The 24,854-nt window shown below is 39.3% G+C and overlaps 1 protein-coding gene across 1 annotated transcript in view; it reads left to right on the top strand.

Annotated features, from left to right (window-relative positions):
* Positions 1-24,854, top strand: part of MPPED2 (metallophosphoesterase domain containing 2) — a 1,431,207-nt gene that overhangs the window by 70,487 nt on the left and 1,335,866 nt on the right. The window contains exon 2 of the mRNA XM_044059323.1: positions 21,456-21,701. Coding sequence (XP_043915258.1) covers positions 21,574-21,701 — 128 coding nt within the window. The 5' untranslated portion in view covers positions 21,456-21,573. The remainder of the gene's footprint in view (positions 1-21,455; positions 21,702-24,854) is intronic.

Raw genomic sequence — 24,854 nt, forward strand, 5'->3', positions numbered from 1 at the left:
TGTGTGTAAACAAGTAAATAATAGGACACTCAATATAATGAAAAGTTTTCCTTTGGCAAATGTTCAGTGTAAGCTGAGAAGCTTGGAGATGAGGGCTGCTATACATTTTGTACCTGTGTTTCTATGGAGACCAGCTGACTATAGGTTGAGCAATAAAAAACAGCATTTTATTAAAGCTAAAGGTTAATGTTTTCTAAAAGCATGTAAGCTGTTTTTCACATCTTGGAGGGGGATGAAGAAGAGACAAGAACAGATAGCAATTAGTGCAAGTAGAAGCACAGGCTGTAACATGCATCTTGGCATAGATAACTTTTAATGTTAGATTAAGTAATGCCTATGTCCCCACCTGTTGATTTTGGACAATTGTACTTATCAGGAGGGTTAAACTTAATGATTTGAAGATGTACATAGTTTTGTATGTTTGTTTTAAGTAAATAGGTTTTAGAGGTGTGTGTGTGTTTTTTGAGGGTTTTCATTGAAACAAAAAGTCTTGTCAATGTGACATAGGTTTCAATGGAGATAACAAGAAACAACAGTATAAACTATCAATCTGCCAAACAGTAGTTCCATGTAACACAAAAGCAGGAAATAGACATTTAAAAAAGCCATCCTATATAATAGGTAGGAATAATAATTTCTTATCATAATGGCTACACTGAATGTGTTATTTTAGAATGTGAAGAGGTGCAGACAAAAAGGTAAGAGCACTGACTTATATTAAGAAATGCAGAATGCAAATGGCAATGATAAGGGAGACACATTTGGAAAAAAGTAAGCATGTGAGTTTGATAAAGAAAGGATTTCAGGATAGATACTAGTCACCCAGTAGTGTGAACCTTGGGTTTAGATAATTCCTACCGTTGAAGTGACGTTCCAACCCCATGTGTAAAACAAAAATGGGAAAAGGAGTTGTAGATGGATGGATGGATTCAGCAGGATATCAGAGACAAAGGAAAAGAGGAATATGTATACTAATTGCTAGAGGAGCTCCAATAGTGATAGAAGAGGAAAATAGATAGTAGTGGTAGATTTGTGGTAGTAAGGGCAACTGACAAGTGAGAAGGATTACACTGGTATGTATTTATATTCTACCTCAAACTGCTATTATGGAGGTTAAGAAAATTTTGGGAGAAATAATCAGCTTTCAGCAGGGAGTATTACTTATAGGTGGGGAGTGGAACTTGATTTGCAGCAGTGAGGGTGTATCTTGGTGACCTACAAGGGAAAATATAACCAAAAAGGATAGATTTTTGAAAAAAAATTTCTGAAAACATTTGGTATGGAAGATGTGTATTCAGTAGTAGGAACTCAGAGAATTTACATATTATTCCTCAAGGTACAATAACTGGGGTAGATTAGACAGAAATTTTATTTCACATTAACATGTGCATTTAATTGAAAACTTTGACACACATTCAGTAACGATTTCAGATCATACTCCAATAACAAGAGGTGGGAGGGTAGCCTAATGGTTAAGGTGTTTGCCTTACAAACACAAAGTGCAGGGTTTGAGTCTCACAAGAGATAATTGGCTAAGCTTAAAATGGCTCGCAAGGGCAGTTAGCCTAGTACTAATCTATGAATAAAAATGCAGCGTAAAAGAGTAAAAATGAGACACTGATGCATCACCACCTTATTTTAAAAAAAGGAATTTAAGGAATAGGTAGTGGAAATTATTCAAGAGTTAATAGGGAAGATAAAAATCTCTTCAGACAACAATAATTATTTACAGGGGCTGACAAAAGTTAAAGTGTGTCAGAATAAGGGGAATCTCACAGAACAAGAGGAGGTGCAACTGTGGGGTGGTAAAGAGAAAATAAGGATAATAAATGAGTTTAGAAAGATTGCTGTTAAGCAACTGTTTTTCGATAACTCTGGAGCACAAAAACTCTTAGCACAAAGATTTAGCAACAGAAAGTAGAAAGGGATGTTGCCAAACTTAGGGACCCCCCCCCCAAAAAAAAAAAAACAGATCCTGTAGATGTAATAGAAATATTTCAGAAATGTTATGAAAATTTCTACAAAGCAGAGGAATGTGGAAATCAAGAAGAAAAACAAATGGAAATATTTATGGAAGACTTAAGGATGCCAAGGTTAGAAGTAGATGAGGCTCAACAATTTATATTTAAGATAGGGGGAGATGCGATAAAAATGGTGACATATAATCAGTCTGCAGGAAAGTCATCAGGAGTAGATGGTATTTGTCTGGAAGTTTGTAAGCTAGGAAGGAAGAAAGTGATAAAAATCCGCAAGGTTTTGTATAACAGTATATTAAAAGGAGGGGAAGCACCAACATCCTGAAAGAAAGCTGTAGTGGCTGTTGTACCTAAAGACAGTAAAGACCCATCAGAAACAGTCATTTCAATTTTGAACTGTGATTATAAAGTGTTTATGTCTATACTAGCTAAAATAATGGCAAAAGTGTTGCCAAAATTGATAGATATGGATCAGTGTGGGTTTGCAGAGGGGTGGTAAATATTTGACAAAATTAACAGAACAGTGATGATCTAGAGAAAACCAGAGTATAAGAAAATAATGCAGTTGTTGGTGGGACTTGATACAGAGAAGGCATTCAGCAGAGTAAGCTGGGGTTTTATGAGTTGGGCAATAGAAACATTTGCATTCCCTTTAAAAGTAATAAGGTTAATTGGGGGGGTATATATGAGGGACTGGAGTCAAATATTAAAGTGAGGGGGTTCCTCTCTGATAAGTTGTATCTAAACAAAAGAACCAGGCAGTTATGACCTATTTTCCCTTTGTTATTTGTATTATATTTATAGCCATTGGCAAAGAAAATAAGGGACTCAGAAATTCAAGCATGTAATTGGTATGGCAAGTAAGAAAAGTTGGCCTTATTTGCAGACAGTATTATTTTGTACCTGATAAAACCAGAAAATAACATATCAGTGTGAAGGTTGTGTGTCAGGGCTGGTAACTCGGCACGTAAAACTCAACTACCAATCATTAGCGGACCGGAGTTCCGCTGTGGCGACACTTAACCGGGAAATGCCAAAAAAACACAACAAGTGTTATGGAACATTCTGCGACTGTTTAATTTTTTTTCTTTGGAATATAATATCAGTGAAGACAAAATAAAGGCTATAGACATAAACTATGTGCCCACACATGAATTAGTTCAGCACTGCCCATAGGGCATAATGAAATGAAGTGTTTAGGAGTATGGGTTGGAAAGGATTCTGTTATGATAGCTAGGGATATGTGGGAAGAGACATACAGATAATACAAAAAACAGAGAAACTGGAAGCTCTTGTTTATAGATATGGATAGCAATGTAGAAGCAGTGAAAATATTTTTAGTCCCTTTAGTTTTGAATACAGGTCAAGCATATTTTCTTATCAGCCAGACGAGAAGTTGTGGACAGTAATAAATAAAGAGTTGAAGGATTTTATCTGGAAGTGGAAGTGAGCAAAGTTCAAATGGTTGATCCTTCCAATAGAAAAATGTGGTTTGGAAGTACCTGCTTTGAATGACTATTTTAGAGCTATACAGTTAAGGCTCATATACATAACACAAGCAGAAAGCTATCGTAGTGGAAAGATGTGAGGATGAAGCAGGGTGAAAATTCAAGAAACAAGGAGAGAGTGGGATTTTGGATGCAGATTCTTCAGGAGAATAACAGCAGCCATACAAAATAGTATATCTGTAAAGTAGCGGAAAGTATTCTGAGAACTAAGCCAACATGAAAGTGGAGAAAGGAGCTTCTGCTAATTGGGATGACTGCAGTTAGGGCTACAGAGAATATGCAAGAGGGGGATGGAATTTAGTGGAGAAAACTATTAACGAAACCAAGGTATTGGGAGTAAATAGGAAAAGTAATAGAATGGGAAGAGGTCAAGAAGACATTTGGACTGCAGAATTGAGACTGCCTTCCCTTTCAGGGATTGATATCAGAGCATAGGCAAAGAGAAAGGGATAGGGTATTCCTACACTAAAGAAGTGCTCCAGTAGAGCTTTTAATCTAGAGAATAGCTGCTGTTAAAAAAAGGGATAAGTAGTAGGGCATATAAAATATTGGATCTACCTCATAACTCCGACAAGCGAAAACACCGACAACGAGATCACCGACACCACAACACTGACAGTTGAAAAACACGAAAGTTCACATGCCCGACAAACCACAATCCCCAACAGTCAACAAAACAAATCTGTTTCTGAAAAACACACACACAACACAAGCACACCAAAAAACCTTACAGCCTACACTAAACCTTACATACACAACTGTCTATGCACTAACCTTAACCCAAACCCTAACCCTAAGGTCCGTCATTATTGCACACTTACCTTACCCGCACCCTAACCTTAACCCAAACCCTAACCCTAAGGTCCGTCATTATTGCACACTTACCTTACCCGCACCCTAACCCTAAAGTCTGTCACTATCGCACACTTACCTTACCCACACCCTAACCATAAGTCCATCACTATCGCATACTTACACAGTCGCGCTCGGTTTGCATGTTGGTGTTTTCAGCGTCGGGATTCCGAACTGTCGATTATTTCCTTTGTCGGTCTTCCAGTGTCGGTCTTCTCATTGTCGGCGTTTTCAGCTTTCGCTGTTCTCAGGTAGATCCAAAATATTGTATGATAACAATAGGAATCAGTCAGAGGAGGTTTGAAAAGATTGGGAAGAAGGACTGGATAAGCAGTTCACTAGGAAACAATGGGAGGTCATATGTATGGCTCCCAAATATGCAACAAAGTCTTTGAAAATTTAGGACTTTGCTTGGAAGTGTTTGCATTTGTATTTTTATATGCCAGACTCCAAAGAAATTTTCTTCATTTAGATGGCAAAAGTCAGAGGTGTGATGGGAAAGAAAGAGGTAACAGAGAACATATGTTTTGGTAGTGTAATGAGTTGACAAACTTTAAAAACTTCCTACAAAAACTACATAAGTAAGTAAATTACAACTATTTTGCAGATAACCCATTCACTAAGCACAATAATGCCCTCCAGGATGTGTGTTAATGTGTAATTAATGCCTTTCCAGGGGTGTAGAGGCCCTCCACCTAGGAGTCGGGCTTCACAACACCCCTGGGCGGGCATTAATTGCACATTAACACACACGGCATTATTGCTTGCATAATATCTCTTCATTGCATTCAGGTAGGAGGCTTCTGTATCCCTGTTCTGCTCTCATTAATTTTCAGCATCTTCATTTGTACTTCATTTATACTTCCTGACTGAATTGTCTTTCACTGTGCACACAGATCTTCCCAGAATAAAAGACTTTCAAGTTCAGTTTAATTTTACAAACAATAGAAATGTGGCCACCCTACCTCAAACGTGACCATTTCTGTGTTTCATTTGAATCTACCTAGACCTGTTGTAGTTTCCACCTTCAGTCCCTTATTGCTATATGACTATAAACTCCCATTAAAAAAGGTGATTGTACTTGTTTGATAGCTTCACTAGCAAAATAAATCAGCTGATGTCCTTCATGGATGCATCTGCAGTCATAACAACTGGGTTGTCCTGTCGTCAGGCAGCCCTTCGGTCGGCCGGATTCCAAAGTCCGGGTCCGGGTTCGGCTGATGTCGCACTTCACCCGGCGTCATCTCTGCTGGTCTTCGGGTATAAAGGCATCAGCCGACGCCATTTTCTTCAGTCTTTCTTGCCGCGTGGCACCCGAAGCAGAAGCTGTTCGCAAGTGCCGGTCGGTCAGATCCAGAGATTACTACTACCGAATACTCCTTGAAGACTTCTAAAAGCTAAGTACCCGTTGGGGACTCTTTCTTGCCTCAGCCGATGTCAGAAAAAGTCAATAACTGTTTAACTTGTGGGAAACAAATACCTCATAAAGATTTCCACTCTTACTGTTTGCCTTGTTTAGGCCCAGACCACGACGTAGCAGCCTGTTCGGCCTGTGCTTCTTTCAACCGACGAACGCTTAGACGTCGGTCGGAGTTTGCTGAACAGTTTTTCGGCTCTGAATTTGCGTACATTATGCCGCCGGATCCTCCGACTACCCAAATTATTAAAAGCGCAAAGAAAAGACCGACACTCGCGGCCAGCGGTTTCGGCCCGAAACCATGGTTAAGCAAACGGCGAGTGTCTCGGTTTCGGCCGAAACCGAGAAAACTGATCAGAGTACAGCCGAATCAATGACTACTACTGAGGTTCCGGTTACCTTACTTGAATCGGCCTCAGAAATTTTACCCACTACAGTGGTTACTAGTGACTTATCAGACACCATCCCTTTGGATGTCTCTACCCCAGCACGTGGTGCTGCTAGGCCTCCTGCAGCCATGTCTATTAAGGCCTTTGCCAGGGCTAAAGCAGCCAAATCTACTAAGTCAGTGCCTGTTAAACCCCCCTCAACCAGGCCCACTTCTAGTTCACAAATGCTTACTCTGGCAGAAGATTTAATTTCCTTAATTAGGGGATCTCAATCTCACCCAGACAGGGCCTCTCAGCCCCCAGAAAAGAGACCTAGAGCAGAGCCCCTCGAGCCTGTGTCCTCTGATGATTCTGCGGAAGACTCAGATATTACAGACCAACCAGAGGCTCCTTTCTCCAATTTTGAGGACTCAGATGCTGAAGAATCCATTCCAGCTGCTTCCCCACCAGAAGAATTCTCCTTTGGGGAAACCTTACATGCCATGAGAGAACAATTCCAATGGCAGGAACAGGATTTTGAGGACTCCAGAAAAAGACTTAGGACTTTTCTGCACCTGCCACAACACAGGCCCTTAGCTATACCTCCTGTCCTCTCTGTTGTGGACGATGCATTTAATGATGTTTGCACTGCACCAGATTCTTTACCTCCAGCACCTGCCAAACCAGATAGATTTTACAGGGCCAGACACTCATCATCACCTATACAAGGCCCCTCTTGCAGACCCGAAACTATATCCCAGGGCCCTAAGGCAGTAGCCTCAACCACAGCAAAACCCTATTCCTTCTGAAAGGGAAGCCAGGTCTTTAGACAGATGGGGCAAAAGGTTTACACCTCTGCTACTCTCTCAGCTAGAGCTTTAAACTGTCAGTTTCACATGATACAATACCAAGAGTTTATGCTTGATCAGTTAACTAAAAAGCTATCCTCTGATGACTCTATAGATAAGAAAAATCTATTAGAAATGGTAAATAACATACAACAAGTTAGTAACCATTCCTTAAAATGTGGCTATGATGCACTGGAGGCTTCATTTAGATCAGCCATGACTGGCACAGTGATAAGAAGGCATGCATGGCTGAAGGAACAAGTTTTACGGATCATGTTAAAGCTAAGTTATTAGATGCTCCTATGGATAAGACCAGTTTGTTTGGTACACCTGCCCAGCAAGTAATGAAGAAAATGGAAGAAAAGGCAAAATCTGTACAAACGGTTAAAGATTTCTTGCAGGTTCAGCCCCAAGGTTTAGCAGGAACTGGCCTGCCAAAATTGGTCCTTTCCTGACTCCACAAGATCCCAAAGGGGCAGGAATAGACGTTCCAGAGGCAGAAATCAATCCAGAGGGGTGCCTACAGAGGACGACAGTGGCAAGGTAATAACAGAGCCACAGGTACAGCCACTACCACTACAACAGGGCAATCACAGTGACTTGATTCTAACTCAGCCTACCAGGGAACAAATAGCAGCACCCTTAGGCGGAAAATTAACCTTATTTTCAAAGAACTGGCACTATATCACAAAAGACAAGTGGATTTTGCAAACCATAGACCAAGGTTACCGGTTCCACTTCCACACTATACCAGTCAAAAGAGGAATGCCAAACCTACCTCCAAATCAAAAAACAGAAGCTCTACAGCAGATAATGCAATTAACAAAGATGAGAGCTGTGGAAAGAGTACCAATAACAGAACAAGGCAAAGGATTCTACTCCAGACTATTCCTAGTTCCAAGAAAGGAAAAAAGTTGGAGACCTATTCTCGATCTGTCCACCTTAAACACATACATCATTGTCCCAAAATTCAAGATGCTGACCCTACAGCAACTTCTTCCCATGCTGGGCAATGAGTGTTGGCTGGTAACTCTAGATCAAAAGGAGGCATACCTGCACGTCCCCATTCGACCAATTTGCAGAAGATACCTCAGATTTCTTGCAGGATCAGAGCACTATCAATTCTCAGCATTGCCCTTTGGCTTATCTACTGCGCCCAGAGTATTCACAAAATGCCTGGCGTCAGTAATCGCCCACTGCAGACTACAGGGAATCCAAATTTATCCATACCTGGACGACTGCCTGCTACAAGGGGACAACAAAAGCAAGCTGACAACAGATTTACAAAGGGTCATTTACTTGCTACAAGCATTGGGATACACAGTCAATTTGCAAAAATCAAGGCTGATTCCATCCCAAACAAGGACATTCTTGGCGAATTGGACACAGTAAAACAAATGGCATTCCTAACTGCAGAAAAACAAAAAGATCTCCCTCTTTACTTCTTGGCACTAACAAACCACAGCAAGCTAACAGCAAGAAAAGTTCTGCAGGCCTTGGGCTTCATGGCATCATGCATAATCTTGGTTCCACATGCCAGACTACATATGAGAAAACTGCAGTGGTACCTAAAGAATTTATGGTCCCAAAACAGGCACAGCCTAGAAGCAGAAATTCCACTAATTCCATGCCTAAAACAGGAGTTCCTATGGTGGGCTCAAGCATGCCAGTCAAACCCAGGCTTACCCTTTCACAAATATCAAGCAAGCCAAACCATCACAACAGACGCCTCAGACCTAGGATGGGGGGCTCACATGCTGGACAAATGCGTGCAAGGATTGTGGACGCAGGACCAACTTCACCTGCACATCAACCTAAAAGAAATGCTGGCAGTAAAACTGGCAATCCAAAAATTCAGACCATTTCTCAAAGAAGGCCATTTGATGATAAGGACAGACAACACCACAGTCATGTGGTACATCAACAAACAGGGAGGCACTCATTCATACCCCTATGCAGAATGACTTTGGACCTTTGGAACCTGGCACTCAGCTACAACATCCAGTTACAGGCAATGTTTGTACCGGGAAAGGAGAACACTCTAGCAGACATGTTAAGCAGAACCACCTCGGATGCTCACGAATGGATGCTACACGCGGACATCTTCAAGACCATCGCAAAGAAATGGGGAATGCCACAGATAGATCTATTCACTTCCCCTCTCAACCACCAGCTCAAAAAATTCTGCACAAGGACATTCCATCCACTTGCATCGAAAGTGGATTCGCTCTCCTTCAGCTGGAAAGGCCTGACAGCATATGCATTCCCACCTCTTCCCTTGATACACAAGGTATTACTAAAAATCAAGGAGGAACGTCCAAGGATAATCCTGATAGCTCCAAACTGGCCAAGACAACACTGATACCCATTGCTGAGGAGCATGTCTCGGGACAAAATGTGGTCAATACCCCTGATGCCTTTGATGTTAACTCAGAACAACTACAGCATCATGCATCCAAACCTAAAAACGTTGCAGCTGACTGCATGGCACATCACATAGCAGCAACTATTCCAGATCTCTCCCAAAGGGTGAAAGACATTATCCTTGAAGCCCGCAGACCTTCAACAAGAAGGAACTATGCAGGGAAATGGAAAAGGTTTGTCATTTGGAGTGCTGAAAGAGGGAAGGATGTGTCGAATATAGATATGGCTAACATTCTGGAGTACTTGGCAGAGCTTCTACATACAGGCCTGTCCTATTCCTCCATCAAGATACATGCATCAGCTATTTCAGCAGAATACAGCTTTGATCCACCTGTCTTCTCACATCCTCTACTCAGACAGTTCCTCAGAGGGATCAAGAATGTAAAACCTCCTAGGAAACCACCACTGCCAGCTTGGGATTTGAACTTTGTGCTAGAAAAGTTGACACTCGCACCTTTTGAACCAGCAGCAACAGCAGACCTACAGCATCTTTCATGGAAAACTGCTTTCCTACTGGCAATAACCTCAGCAAGGAGGATTTCTGAACTTCAGGCCCTAATGGCAGTACAACCCTTCCTAATCTTCCACCAAGACAGAGTGTCCATGAGGACTAATCCTACGTTTATGCCTAAGGTGGTATCCAGAGTGTCCTTAAACCAGGCAATCCACCTACCTACCTTCTTCCCCAACCCACAAAACAGAGGGGAAAGAATGCTGCATACCTTGGATGTACACAGACAGCTACGTTACTACCTGGACAGAACAAAAAGTGACAGAAAAACTGACCAGCTTTTTGTAGCCTATGTAACAGGAAGGGAAGGAAAAGCAATTTCCAAACAGACAATCTCCAAATGGATAGGAAATTGCATACGATTCTGTTACTCTTTCCATGGAAAACCAATTCCACAGAACATACGACCTCATTCTACAAGAGCAACAGCCACTACCACAGCCTTCTTACGAGGAGTGGCAACCAAGGACATTATTGAGGCGGCTACTTGGACCTCCGTGCATACATTTGCCAAGCATTATAATTTACCTCTGTATTCTAGATCCCAAGCAGGGTTTGCCACTGCTGTACTGCAAGGGATCCTAACCACACCATAATCTATTCTTCCTCCTCCCCTAGTTGGCTATGGTATTCTACCCAGTTGTTATGACTGCAGATGCATCCATGAAGGACATAGTACAGTTTTGTACCTACCATAAATGTAGATGTCCGAACTGGATAGCATCTGCAGTCAGGATTACCCTCCCTCCTTCCCCTCTGTGGTACTCCTAGGGTATTTACCCTCCTAATAGCTAGCTGATGGGGGGAGTCTCTTATGGTGTATTTGTTTGTATATATGTACATACATGCTTATTTTTTGTGTTTGCCTTCTATCCTTTGGGAAACATTGGCATTTTTACCCAAAATTTAGACTTCCAAGAGGGCAACTGGCATCTGGGGCAAGAAACACTGAAGAAAATGGCGTCGGCTGATGCCTTTATACCCGAAGACCAGCAGAGATGACGTCGGGTGAAGTGCGACATCAGCCGAAGCCGGACCCGGACTTTGGAATCCAGCCGACCGAAGGGCTGCCTGATGACAGGACAACCCAGTTGTTATGACTGCAGATGCTATCCAGTTCGGACATCTACATTTATGGTAGGTACAAAACTGTACTTTTTCAAATACTGTCCTCCAATCTCAGCAATTGTAAAATGTAAATTGTACTTTATTTTACACACCTCTTGCAGTCATGGCTCTGTCCTTGCATTACATAAATGTTTTCCTAAGCTCCTCCATTTCTTCTGTTCTCCTTTCTATCACTGCTCACTATGCCTAATACTCAGTACTTCAAAAACTCCTAGAACAGGACTACTTTCAGCTACCTTTGGCTACTATATCGCCTTCTGTGATATCACTTTGACTGCATCAGACAATGAGTGTATCTCTTGTTTTCTTTTCCTTCCCAAATAACCAACATCCAGGGTCCTCTTTGTGAAATGTAAACCTGCCTGGAAAGATCTATTGTATGAAATATTTTTTGATTGTATATATAACACTGTATAAAATTGTTGTTGTGGAGCTTTTCTCCCCGGGCCTCCGCTGTAAATGGACCTAGTTCCAGTCGGACTTTCCCGGTAAACAAATGTAAAATAAAATAAAATAAATAGACTTTAGTAATAATTCCTTCATACTTCTTGCGTCTTCCTTTTTTCATTATTCTTCAGAAGGGTGAGCGTTAAACTCCCATTAATAGTTCTGTTCTAGTGTAACATAGGCCCCCAAAGTCATACTTTTTTTCTGTACAGTCATGGGGCTTAATGGTAAGGAATCTTCAGTTTCTTTTAGTGATTTCCATGAGTGCAGATTGGACTCACTAATGTGAACCTATGTATTGTTTGTAATTGTTTCCTTAGTTAAAACAGGTAGCCACCAGTGCTCTTCTTCTCTAGAATTCCAGAAACCACAACATCGCAAAACAGAAAAAAAATCATTGCTCTGAATCACTCACTTGTTTAGTTAAATATCTCTGTTTTAGTGACAAATCCATAAAGTATCACCCAGTATTATCCTGAATATTTTATCATGTAATATTCTGTGATTGTGGTTAAAAAAGCATATTTTCTTTTCCTACCTTGATTTTATATATTACACATTCAGTTTTTGCTTATTTATTCTTTCTTCAGTATATTTTTCTTATCGTCATTTGCTTCCATAGAAAGAGTCTCATTATCAAGTTCCAGTATGTTGTATTTATTACTGATCTCTGTCTGGATTCTCACTTTTAACCCTACTCATTAACACCGTTCTGATTATTACTTTCTTTGTACTTTTATCTACCATTTCTTCCAGGCTTAAAATGTCCTATATTATCAAACACTTTCTCTGTTTATGCACTGTTTTTTTACAGTCCACCCAGAAATCACCACAGAAGCTATATCTTGTTCATTATTTTACAAAGTTTCTTTAAGATAGGTGACCTGACCATAGTCCATACAGGACATTTTATCATGCTGTACCTTAAAATGCCCTTCCTGCCTGCATAATAAATAAATTGAATGACTAGCATATCCCAAAATGTCTACTACTAGTAACGGAAATCTGACTGTTGGTGTACTTCAGTTTTCCTTCTTTAGCAGGTAGCAGAAGTTCTACATCCTCCTTTCTCCAGTTTGCAGCGCACCCTTCATTTTTCTTAATTCCATTAGTACTGCAGTATACAACATTGGCTTAAAAAAAAAAAAAAAAAAAATATATATATATATATATATATATATATAGGTTTACTATATAATATCTACGAACAAAATAATTTCCAACTAAAACACCTAACCACAACCACGAAAAAAAAAAAAATGCCGCAAATCACAATGTCGAATCAGCTGAACAAATTCAGCTGATTCAACATTAAAATCTAACACATCATGTGATGTCTGTGTAGGAGCATAGAAATACTAAACTCCTACAACTGACACCACTTTTTTGCAGGGGGGCAAGCCGTCCTGCACCCCCTTGTGGGGGGCTGCACTCCCCACACCCCCTGCTAACTATATATTCCAACTCTGAGATCGCACTACAATGAGGAAAGGGATGAAGTTCCCAAACTGCACTGTACCACCGTCTCTGACAGCACTTTGCATTCGCTGATATGAACTTTTGACACCGAGATGTTCAGCAAGATGGCCATTCGAAAGTCCAACGTTTTGAGTGTTCCATCTGCGGACAATGTCCATTCGAAATTGTCATGGTAAACCATATATATATATATATATATATATATATATATATATATATATATATATATACACACACACACGCACACATATATTTCCAGCAAATATCTGCAGTTTACGCATATGTGCAGGTTATATATAAAAAATTTGTCTAGGGATGCCTGTGTTTGCAGTTCTCAGCTGCAGGCACACCAATAGAATGTGGTTTCTATGAGAGAGAGATAACAGATTGGTTTTGAGCAGAATGTCTGTGTTTTTACTTCTGGAATGTTTAGCTCATTAGTGATACCTAGGCCTTTTTCTCAGTTGGTAAGTAGCATTAATCCGACATACAGAACACAACAAGCTGTACACCAAGTCATATTGACCTATGAATACACCCACCTCCAACACCAGAAGCTGGAAGAACCATTGGTATCTAATGCCAAAGATTGAGTAATGACTCGGTCCATACTAGAGTAACATATCCTACTAGCAGTTTTTAACAAAACTCTGCTGCTGTATATTCCTGTTGAGCTTTAGGGAACACCATTGTTTTATCCTATGAAAATTCATGTAGTCTGCCTTCACCACTGTCACGTTGAAGTCTAGGCACTGTCCTCCACTTGTCTTAGAACTCCACGTGGCAGGTTTAACTTACCTATTTCACACATGCAGTAGCAACACCCACTCTGTAGGCTGAACAAGGAGAAGGTTACTGTTAGCTGCCTGTCTGGTGCCAGGATCCGCCACATAACACAAGCACTCAGGTCACTCCAGAACAAGTACAAATATGACTCTGTCATTGTCCATGTTGGTGTGAATGACCTGAGCTGTACCTCCCTGGACTATATGAAAAGAGACATGGAGGAGCTCTCTGATCACGTAGCCCAGGCTGATATGACCCTGACCCTGAGTAGCATCCTGTCCTCACCAAGAATTATTCCACGGTATAGAGAAAAAAATTATCAATTTCAACAATTGGCTAAGCTTCTGGTGTCATTCAAAGGGGATCCAGTGTCTGTCAGCCTGGGATGACATGCTCGACAAGCCATGCTGCTTTGCTAGAGACGGCTTGCACCTGTCACCCTTAGGCTTTCGAATACTGGCCAAGGCTCTTGCCACCCCCATAGTGTCTTTTTTAGGCAAGGCTCAAAAGACAAACCCACCACCATAAATAGCACAGGTAACAAAAAACTGAGGGTAATGCTACTCAATGCCAGAAGTCTAAACCTTAAAATGCACACATTCGAGGCACTCCTCAGTATGGAGAAAATCTATATATGTGCGGTAAAAGAAACCTGGTTTAAGGCTCCAGAGAGCACCCCAGCATTACCAGGCTACAACTCATACCATACATTTCGGCCACAAAACCTAGACCGAAATACAAAAGGCGGGGGAGTATCCATATTCATCAAGGATAGCCACACCTCCAGGTTAGTGGTACAGCACGATGCTTCAGAGATCATCCACGTGCAGCTAACAATGGGCAAAACTGCTATTCAAATTATAGCTTGCTACAGATCACCCACCATGTCCCAGGACCCCCACTCCGCATTCCTGGAAACACTGGGAAACATAAAGGTCCTACTAAACGCCCTGATACTGAGTTATTTCAATTACCCAAACATTAACTGGGAGAACTACTCAAGTACAAACTCCCTTGCCCAACATTTCCTAGAATTTATAAACTCAAACACCCTGGATCAACTGGTCAACACCCCCACCAGAGGTGACAACATATTGGACCTGGTCATCACCAACATGGGTGACCGGTGTTCCACACCGGAGGTCAACCCCTTGCTGGTTAGATCTGACCATAATCTAATCACTCTGGATATCCACATTCCGCCACCACCCCCGGTCAAAGAAACCACTGTGAAAAACTTTTCAAAAGCAAACTTCACGTTACTTAAGACCAAGGTGGGAAGTCTCAAAGCTCCCATGCTAAAGGATAACGCTGTCCAAGCTGCAAAATCCTTTACTAATACACTTTACGGGCACCTACAAGAATGCATGGATCGTGCTATCCCAAACAAAACCAAGACTCACTCCTCCAAGAAAAGGAAACCAGTCTGGTGGACCTCTGCCATAAACAATATAATACAATAGAAGGAAGAAACTAGTACCGAAAAGAGTAAAATCCCAAGAAGGGAAGACATCCCTGATCAGTATCAGCAAGAAACTGCATTCCATCATAAAATCATCCAAGGCTAGCTTCGAAAGAAAAATTGCCATGGACTCCAAAGATAACCCCAAGGCATTCTTTAGCTATGTCAAGAATCTAAGTGGCAATTCTCAGATCTGCTCGGAGTTGGTGCAAAATGGCACAAAATACACTGAACCAACCGATATAGTCAACATCCTGACAGACAGGTTCAGTGCAAACTTCACCCCCCTCTCACCCCCAAAAGGGCCAATAACTATACCAGAAGAATGTAGTGCCCCAGAAATCACAGACATTCAAGTTAAAACAGCCCTCTCCAAAGCCAAAAACACAGCATGAATGGGACCGGACGGTGTCCCAGGCTGTGTCCTACACAAGCTCAAAGATTAACTAACCCCTCACCTAAACACACTGTTTAAACTCAGCCTCTCCACAGGCTACGTGCCCACAGAGTGGCGCACAGCAACGGTTATTCCACTCCACAAAGGTGGAGCCACAACTGACCCTGGGAACTATCGCCCTATAAGCCTGACTAGCTTGGTCTGCAAAGCTATGGAGCGCATCATCATGGATCTCATTAACAGAGACATTGGAAACCTCCAAACACTGGACCCTACCCAGTTCGGCTTTAAGGGCAGATCATGCCTCCTAAACCTGGTGGACTTCTTTGAGACAGTTATCAAGGCTATAGACGAGGGAAAGGTGGTCCACACAGCCTACCTAGACCTTGCAAAGGCCTTCAACACCATTCCCCACTCAGGTATTATAGACAAGCTCACCAGCCTGAACATAAACCCCTACATCACAAGATGGGTTGCCAACTGTCTCACGGACAGAACCCACATGGTAAGAGTTGCAGGAGCTAGGTCTGACTCTAAACCAGTTACAAGTGGCATTCCCCAGGGCACAGTTCTAGGACCTCTCCTGTTCGGCATATACTTCTCAGAGGTACAGGCAAGCACAGGAGGACTATAGCTGACCAAGTTCGCAGATGACTGCGAACTAGGGGCTATAATTGACTCTTCGGCTGACACACATCCTCCAAAAGGGTCTCACTGAGACAGATACCTGTTGTCAAAACCATGGCCTCAAGCTAAATGCCAATAAGTGCATAGTCATCCCCTTTGGAAAAAACAAAGTACGCACAAACTGCCATATAGGTGGCAGCCCCCTAAATATGGAAGACATAATAAGGGATCTGGGGACCCAAGTAGATAGTAACCTCTCCTTTGATAATCACATTGCCAAAGTGGTTAGAAAATCCTTCTATGTGGCCCACCTAATCACAAAAGGGTTTGCATCCAGATCAAAAGAGGTCATTGGGCCCCTCTATGCATCACTCATCAGACCCATCATAGAGTACAATGCCCCATTTGGGATGTACCTTACAAGACACCTGCAACAACTGGAAAGACCACAGAAGTACCTCACCAAGAGGATCACAGGCCTCAAGCAGATGCCCTATGCAGCTCGACTGAAGAAACTCCAGCTGTACTCGGTTGTATACCGCCTACTCAGAGGTGATCTCTGCCTGACATACAAGGCCATGTCCAACCCAGAATTGATGGACATGCTCCACCTAAAGAAAACCATATCCCCTCGAGCCACACGCTCCAGGGATCTAAACCTTACCACAACAGTAAATAGGACATGCTGGAGGGATAGATTCCTGTCCCAGAAACTTCCCATGCTGTGAAACAAGATTCCAATCTACATTAGGCAGAGCTCCTCACTAACCCTCTTCAAGAGAAACCTTGACGAGTAGATGGGAAACAGAACGTTTACCCCAGGGATCACTTCAATGGCTGTGCTGGACAGAGGCACAGGGAACTCATCTAAGGGGGCGGCGAAAGCCAACATATTCTGGCTAGGCTTATAAATGCCTTCGGGCAGGTAGCCTAGTACCTACCTATGAACGTATGAACAATGCCTTAAAAGAGAAAGCATTCCAAGATAACACCTGCATTTCAGAGTTGCCTTCCACAGGATATCAGTAAATGTAAAGATTTTTCTGTCCTAAAGTAAAAGCTTCTTGAACTTCTAAGTACAAATCCTGGACAGTGGTTAATGTGGTATTACTTAAGCAGCAGATACCCCTATATAAGCAAATAACATCTATGAATTGTGTGACAGCTGTATAATATGCAAGCTATGATTGTTACCATGTTCAAACCACTATATATTTTAAAAATATGCCTGTTTTATGTATGGACAATTCTGAATCAAATAAGTGTCAACAACTATATGGTATGTATGGGCAACAGCTGTTGAGTTTGTAAGTATTAACTGAGATGTGATTCACTATTTAATTGCTGTATGTCAAAATTTGTAGTGTAATTATGTCAGTACTTTGTGACACCTTGGTCTGGGTCATGGCTGAAAAGGGTTCAAGGACTAGCCCACCATCCAGTTGAGTATGTAGCAGTTTTCTTGGATATAATTAAATTTGAGCCCATTAGCCTGGAGCATTCATGCATTAAATACATACCATTCAGTGATAAAGATTTCCCAGTTACAAAACGAAGATAAACCAGTTAAACATAGACCAGCCAGCGATACAAACACAGTCAATTTAATGGTAATAGTAAGCACTTTCGAAGGAGTCAGTGCCCCAACTTCTTCAGACAAAGAAAGACAATGAACTCCACATTTAAATACAAAAAATAAATACTCAATTATTCAATTATCAACTGATTAATTTACATTTCAACATTTAACTATTTAATTATATTAATACATTTCATCACTATGTCACTAAATATCTAGCCTTCATTAAAATATTTACACTTCTATATAACTTCAGCTTTATTTAAAAACATAAAGTTTTAAAATTGCATAAAACATGCCATAGAAAATATGCCTGTAAGTCTAATTATTCTTAAAAAGCTTTGGTGTAGGCATACAACCCTAGTTTTAAAGTATAATATTTTTATTTTTATTATGGATAAATGTATGTAAAGCTACTAATTTATATGTTTAATATGTTATTATTTACAATTTGAATTGTTTTCTAAATGTATTATATATATATATATATATATATATATATATATATATGTGCAAGTAAGTATACAAGAATGTACCTAAATTATTCACTAGCGTATAAGCCAATTCTACACTAAAATGTATGGTTTATCTGGCCAGTGCTTTTAGTTTTAAGATACTTTTAATTGAAACATAGAATTGTTTGGAGTTCCATTTATTGTGAAAATAAAGACTGTGAATTTTCTCCTGCATCGCCCGCCATTAGCAAACTGTAGACTACACAAAACAAATATAAACCAGTTAAACACAGACCAGCCAGCGATACAAACACAGTCAATTTAATAGTAATAGTAATAGTAATAGTAAGCACTTTCGAAGGAGTCAGTGCCCCAACTTCTACAGACAAAGAAAGACAATGAACTCCACATTTAAATACAAAAAATAAATACTCAATTATTCAATTATCAACTGATTAATTTACATTTCAACATTTAACTATTTAATTATATTAATACATTTCCAAGGATAGAGTTAATAAAAGGTATAAAACTAACATATTCAGGAAGCCTACGTACTCAAATTCTTTTTTGCATTTCTCAAGTAGTCACCCTTATCATCAAAAGAAAGCTGTCGTAAAGGGACAAATTGTAAGGGCAGCTAGGATGGTGTCAGAAGATAGGGACTACGTGGTTGAATGTGAATTGTTAAGAACTATGTTTTTGAAAAGGGGCTATCCAGATTCCTTTGTGGATGCCATTATAGATGAAGTGAATTGTAAAAGATCTACAGGACATTTTAAACCATTGTTGCATAAAGGCTATGTAAATAACTGGAACACCACATCTGATGAAAATAGTGCGAATGAGGTTGGTACAGCTTATAATTTGGGCCTTAGTTTTTTGTACACATATTCTTTAGACTTTAAAATAATTAAGGACATTTTGATAAAAAACTGGACCATTATATTGGAAGATAATGGGCTGAACAGAGTCCTGGGTGGTAGTCCAAGATTCACATATAAAAGGGGCCCTAATATGAAATGTTTACTGGAAAAGAAAAGTAAGACAAGTAAAGATGCCATAGGAATGAGAAAATGTGGCTTCTGTCAACAATGTAAGTTTGTCAAGATAGGGAATAAAATAACTATTTGGGACAAAACATATACTATCGATGGTAAATTTAATTGTGAATCAAAAGGAGTTATATATGTGGCTTGCTGTGATATATGCCCTTCATATTATATAGGGAAAACAGAGAGGAGAGTCAAACGGAGGATTTATGAACACCAATACTGTATAAATAAAAAAGTGACTACTAATGCACTAGCTAAGCACATAGTTGAAATCCCAGGCCATAGTTTTAAGTATGCTGTCATATGTCAAGTGGAATGTGAAATAAGGAGAGGCCCTTGGGAACTTAAATTGGAAGAAAGTGAATTGATGTGGCAAATTTGCACTATTGCTCACATTCCACCAGGCCTTAATGAATATGTTTCAATTAAAAGTATCTTAAAACTAAAAGCACTGGCCAGATAAACCATACATTTTAGTGTAGAATTGGCTTATACGCTAGTGAATAATTTAGGTACATTCTTGTATACTTACTTGCACAAATATATATATATATATATATATATATATATATATATATATATATATATATATATATATATAAATAAATAAATTTAGGAAACAATTCAAATTGTAAATAATAAAATATTAAGCTTATAAATTAGTAGCTTTACATACATTTATCCATAATAAAAATAAAAATATTATACTTTAAAACTAAGGTTGTATGCCTACACTAAAGCTTTTTAAGAATAATTAGACTTGTAGGCATATTTTCTACGGCATGTTTTATGCAATTTTTAAATTTTATGTTTTTAAATAAAGCTGAAGTTATATAGAAGTGCAAATATTTTAATGAAGGCTAGATATTTAGTGACATAGTGATGAAATGTATTAATGTAAGTAAATAGTTAAATGTTGAAATGTAAATTAATCAGTTGATAATTAAATAATTGAGTATTTATTTTTAGTATTTAAATGTGGAGTTCATTGTCTTTCTTTGTCTGAAGAAGTTGGGGCACTGGCTCCTTCGAAAGTGCTTACTATTACTATTACTATTAAATTGACTGTGTTTGTATCGCTGGCTGGTCTGTGTTTAACTGATTTCCCAGTTACAAACATTGTTGAAAGATTGTGCCTGTTAAATAAAACAAAATCTGTGAGAGAATCGGAAGTCAGTACTTCATTGCCTTAAAATTAGTCTGTGTGAAAAAACATGTCTGTTTTTTTTAAAACATTAAATCTCCTTGGTAGCACTCTTTCCACTGGAAGGTCATTTGCAGGTTTTTCTTTTACCCTAGAAGAATTAAGTAGCATTTCCAGTGAGCACTAAGTGAAAAGACAGCAGAGGGCCAAGTCTTGCATACACATTGCTTGGGCATTGAGGTATTCTAGTAGCAAATTAAAGAATTTATAAGTACATTATTTCCCAATGGAAATCCCAAATCAGGATATTAACCCCTTTCAACTTAACTTCATGGTTTGCATGGTGTCTCCAGTCCTGAAAGTATTAGTAAGAAGTTACGGAAACAAACTTCACCCACTTTACAGTACATGTGAAAATAATTATATGAATTTCAGAAATGTGAACTGCTTGCTAACAGGAATTTACAAAAATATTGTGACACTGAATGGTCTGAATAAGTGCAAATGGCTTTACATTACATAGGACTGCAAATTATTTTCAGCGAATTTCCTGTTAAAGCTGTTATTTTCAGTGAATTGCTTTCACTGTTTTAAAGGGTTTCTTAAAACTTTATTTTTGCTGATCATGCTTTTAGAACTAAGTTAAAAAATGCATACTTGAATATAGAGAACTAGTGCTCTAAATGTATGTGTTAGATACACCCATAGTACTTTATTTTTACTTTTATTTTGATTAGTGAGGCAAATTCCCTTTTTTTTTCTAGTTTAAAGTTTCGAGTTTGTTTCATTAAGCATTTGTGAATGTAAAAGTTAAATTTTGCATTATGGTGTATAACTTTTATTGAGTGTCACATAATGTGTTCATTTTTTGTTATAAATTTCTTTTTAATAAATCTCTGGTTTCTAATAGAATCAGTTTCATCAAGGAAGAAAAAGTGCATTCCAGATTATTAGTATCCAATCTAATTAAATGTTTATTTTCTGTCCTTTAGATATATATACAGTATTGATGACTTGGTCCTTTGGTTCTGAAATTGGCCAACCGACAATGCCTGGTTCAGTGATTTGTTCTAGAAGGTTGTGATTTGCACATGTGCATACAGAAGAAGGATGGCTCATGGAATTCCATCACAAGGCAAGGTTACTATCACAGTGGATGAATATAGCTCCAACCCTACCCAAGCGTTTACTCACTACAACATCAACCAGAGCAGGTTCCAACCTCCTCATGTGCACATGTAAGTAAATTAAAAGTAGAATATAAGTGTGTTCCTCCACCATATAGGGTACAAATTTTATTGCTGGATTAAAAAAGTTCCTGTTGTATGATCTATATATTTGGGCCTGAATTTTTTTATGTGCTAAAATATTTGACTGCTGATATTTTTAGTAAACTCATCTCTTTAAAAATCCATACTACCAAAGGAATATAAGGGGTGAAAGACCAAGCTTTCACTTGGAGTGTCTGTAAAAAACATTGTTTTACAGCTGCAAATGAATATGTTGTTATTTTTTGTTTATTTGACCACTTAATTTCAGATGCACACTTATTTCAGCATCTAAGAGCAGCTGAAACTACACTGGGCATGTTCATCTCATATACAGAAGTGAGATTTTATTCTACTCAGCCTACCATCTGCCTTCTTTCCTTATCACATAGTTACAAGTAATCAGTAGTCGGTCTGTGACCTGTTTAATTTGTGACAAAATCACTGATGTTAGTTCTTACGCCAGGTTCCCTCCACTATCAAAAGAGATTGATGAAGAAAGCAGCTGCAATGTTACTACTAACTACTACTAATTACTGAGAATTTTCTGTAAACTAGTAGGAAGCAGATAGCAGAAAATTAAACTGTTTTACCTCTTGAGATTTGTAGTACAATTATTTCAAGATACATTATGTATAAAGAGCTATAAATGGTGATTGTGAAGCAGATCTTCAGTGCACTCCTGTTTGACACTCAGAAGTGCAAACAATGAAATGCATTTGACCTTGTTATTTATAAATTCTGAGACTGTTAATTCATAGAATTCTGCAAGGCACAGGGATCTGTGAGGTATATGTAGCAATATGGGAACCCCCACCCCCGCAAAAATGCTTTAATATTGTTGTTGAAAATGTGGAGTTTTGCTGCTTTGTTTTAAACTCGCACATTATTTTTCACACTTTTGAGTGTTAAACATGCATGAATAAACTTTAGCACATACAGGGACTGCTCTGCAGTGAGTACAGAATATGTAGATGGTAACCCTTATAATGATACAACTGGTAAGTTCTTATATATATATATTTATCATCTTATATTGATGATACACGTGATGAAGACCACGTACAAGGAACAATCCAAGGAATTTCAAACCCACAGCTGTATCTCATGGTATCAGAGGGACTGTAGGCTTGATACCTATTCTACCCTCTGAATTTACGACACGCAAACATGCCAGTGAGGTAGACTTAAATAAGCACACTCACACCTACACAACAGGTGTAGCAGCCAGATGCAGGTAGAACGTGAGGAGTGTAATAGTTCCTGCGTGTTCCAGCAGACAGGTTTTACAGGTAGTAGTTACAACAATCACTCAGGCTATGGAAGACATAGATGCGGAAGGCAAGGGATCTCATCACAGTGATAACTGAGTAGCATTGCCTCTCCTGTTGTATTGGGATATTGCATCCATTACCAAACCTGAAACCACACAACCTAGTGCAGGACTGACAAGTCTGGAATTAGCACTGAAGTTTCAGATTTTTTCATCACATTAGGAATGTTTCATAACTCTTTTGATATGGCTGAATTGTATTGCAGTGAATGCACCATGCATTTAATCTATGTAGAAATCATAAATGTGTGGCATACATGCTAGAAGTGAAAACCTGTCCTAAAACTACTGCTTCCTCTGGAATTGGATATATTCAAATGCACAGTCCTCTTTCCTGGGAATCAGGAAATCACAACAGCAGGATTAGTGGTGTACAAAACACCCACAATCAACACTTATCTTTTAATATAATAATGAGCAGCGAGAGAAAGAGACTCTTACAGCAGTGCTGAAATCCCTTCATTTTAGCAACAATGAACTTTAATGACAGTCATTCTCTGAACTAAAAACACAAAAAATGTCATGCTATTGAAAAGGTCACTCTGGCTTAAATACCTATGAGCTGTGTGTACATTCTGTGAAAGTAGGACTGGAGGGTATTTCTGGGCTTTTATCTTCGTAGAAAATTTGAGTACTTTCTCTCACACCAGTGGTCACAGCAGTGAAGCACAGCATGAGCAGCTTCTGTCAGGGCTAACCAGGGAAAATATTGTAGTAGATCAGCTGTTTTTTCTTGCTAGGAATGGATCCGAGTTGTTTACATCAGACTAGCCTTCAGCCTATAACTTTCCATCTTTTTTACAAAGCTCTGTAGAATGATAGTGTTCATGTGCCAAACAGTAGTCTTTTTATTAAACTAGTCTCATTTTCAGGTGGCACAGTGGTACAATGAATTTCCACTTTACAGGAAGAGGTTTTCTCATTCAGTTCCCAGTTTGGGTGCTTTCTGTACAGAGTCTGTCTGTCCTCCCTATGTTTGCATGGGTTTTCTCTGGGTGTTCTGTTTTCCACTTACGTTCTAAAGACGTTCTTCATACTTCAGATTGTCTGTAGCTGTGTGTTCGTGCATTTGTGACATGGTAGAAAGATCTGGCAACCTGCTTCCCCCTTTGCCTTTAAAGTTTAGTAGGTAGTCATCACTCATAACATCCCAGGCTGTGGCTTTTTGAGCTAATTTTTAGAAAGGCGAATCTGAGATGGGTAGATTTGCTACCTTACTTCTTCTTTGATAAGGACTGTTAAACGATGTACAGTTTGTGGTGATTCTCTCAGTCTCTCCCTAAAATATATATTTATGATCGTATAAAGAGACCAAATAGCAACACGTAGCACAAGTCACAGTACCATTTTGAAACTCATACTGGATGATGGAGAAAAGTACCATAACATGGGGGAATAGTTTCAAATACTTAGATTTTCTTAGAGGGCTAAGTACCACTCCTTACTGATTTACATAAGAGAAAGTTGGTGCTTGCAGCCACTTTCAATATGTAATGAGGCTGAGTAAATCATATAAGGATAGTATAGTGAGTGCATCTTATGCAGATATTGTTTTCTTTTTTTTTTTAATTTGGGGGAAGATTTTCTCAGATGTTTCTGCAACATTAGTTGAGGAAGGAATACCCAACAAAAGTGTGCCAAATTTGCTTGCAAGAGTCTTGCTCACATACACAACACACACATAAATGTGTGTCTGTCTACATGTATGTATATACATGCATATATGTATATGCACGTGTGTGTGTGTGTGTGTGTGTGTGTGTATATATATATATATATATATATATATA

Source organism: Protopterus annectens, chromosome 17.part0 (assembly GCF_019279795.1).
Source record: "Protopterus annectens isolate FY-2018-M chromosome 17.part0, PAN1.0, whole genome shotgun sequence".
NCBI lineage: Eukaryota > Metazoa > Chordata > Ceratodontiformes > Protopteridae > Protopterus > Protopterus annectens.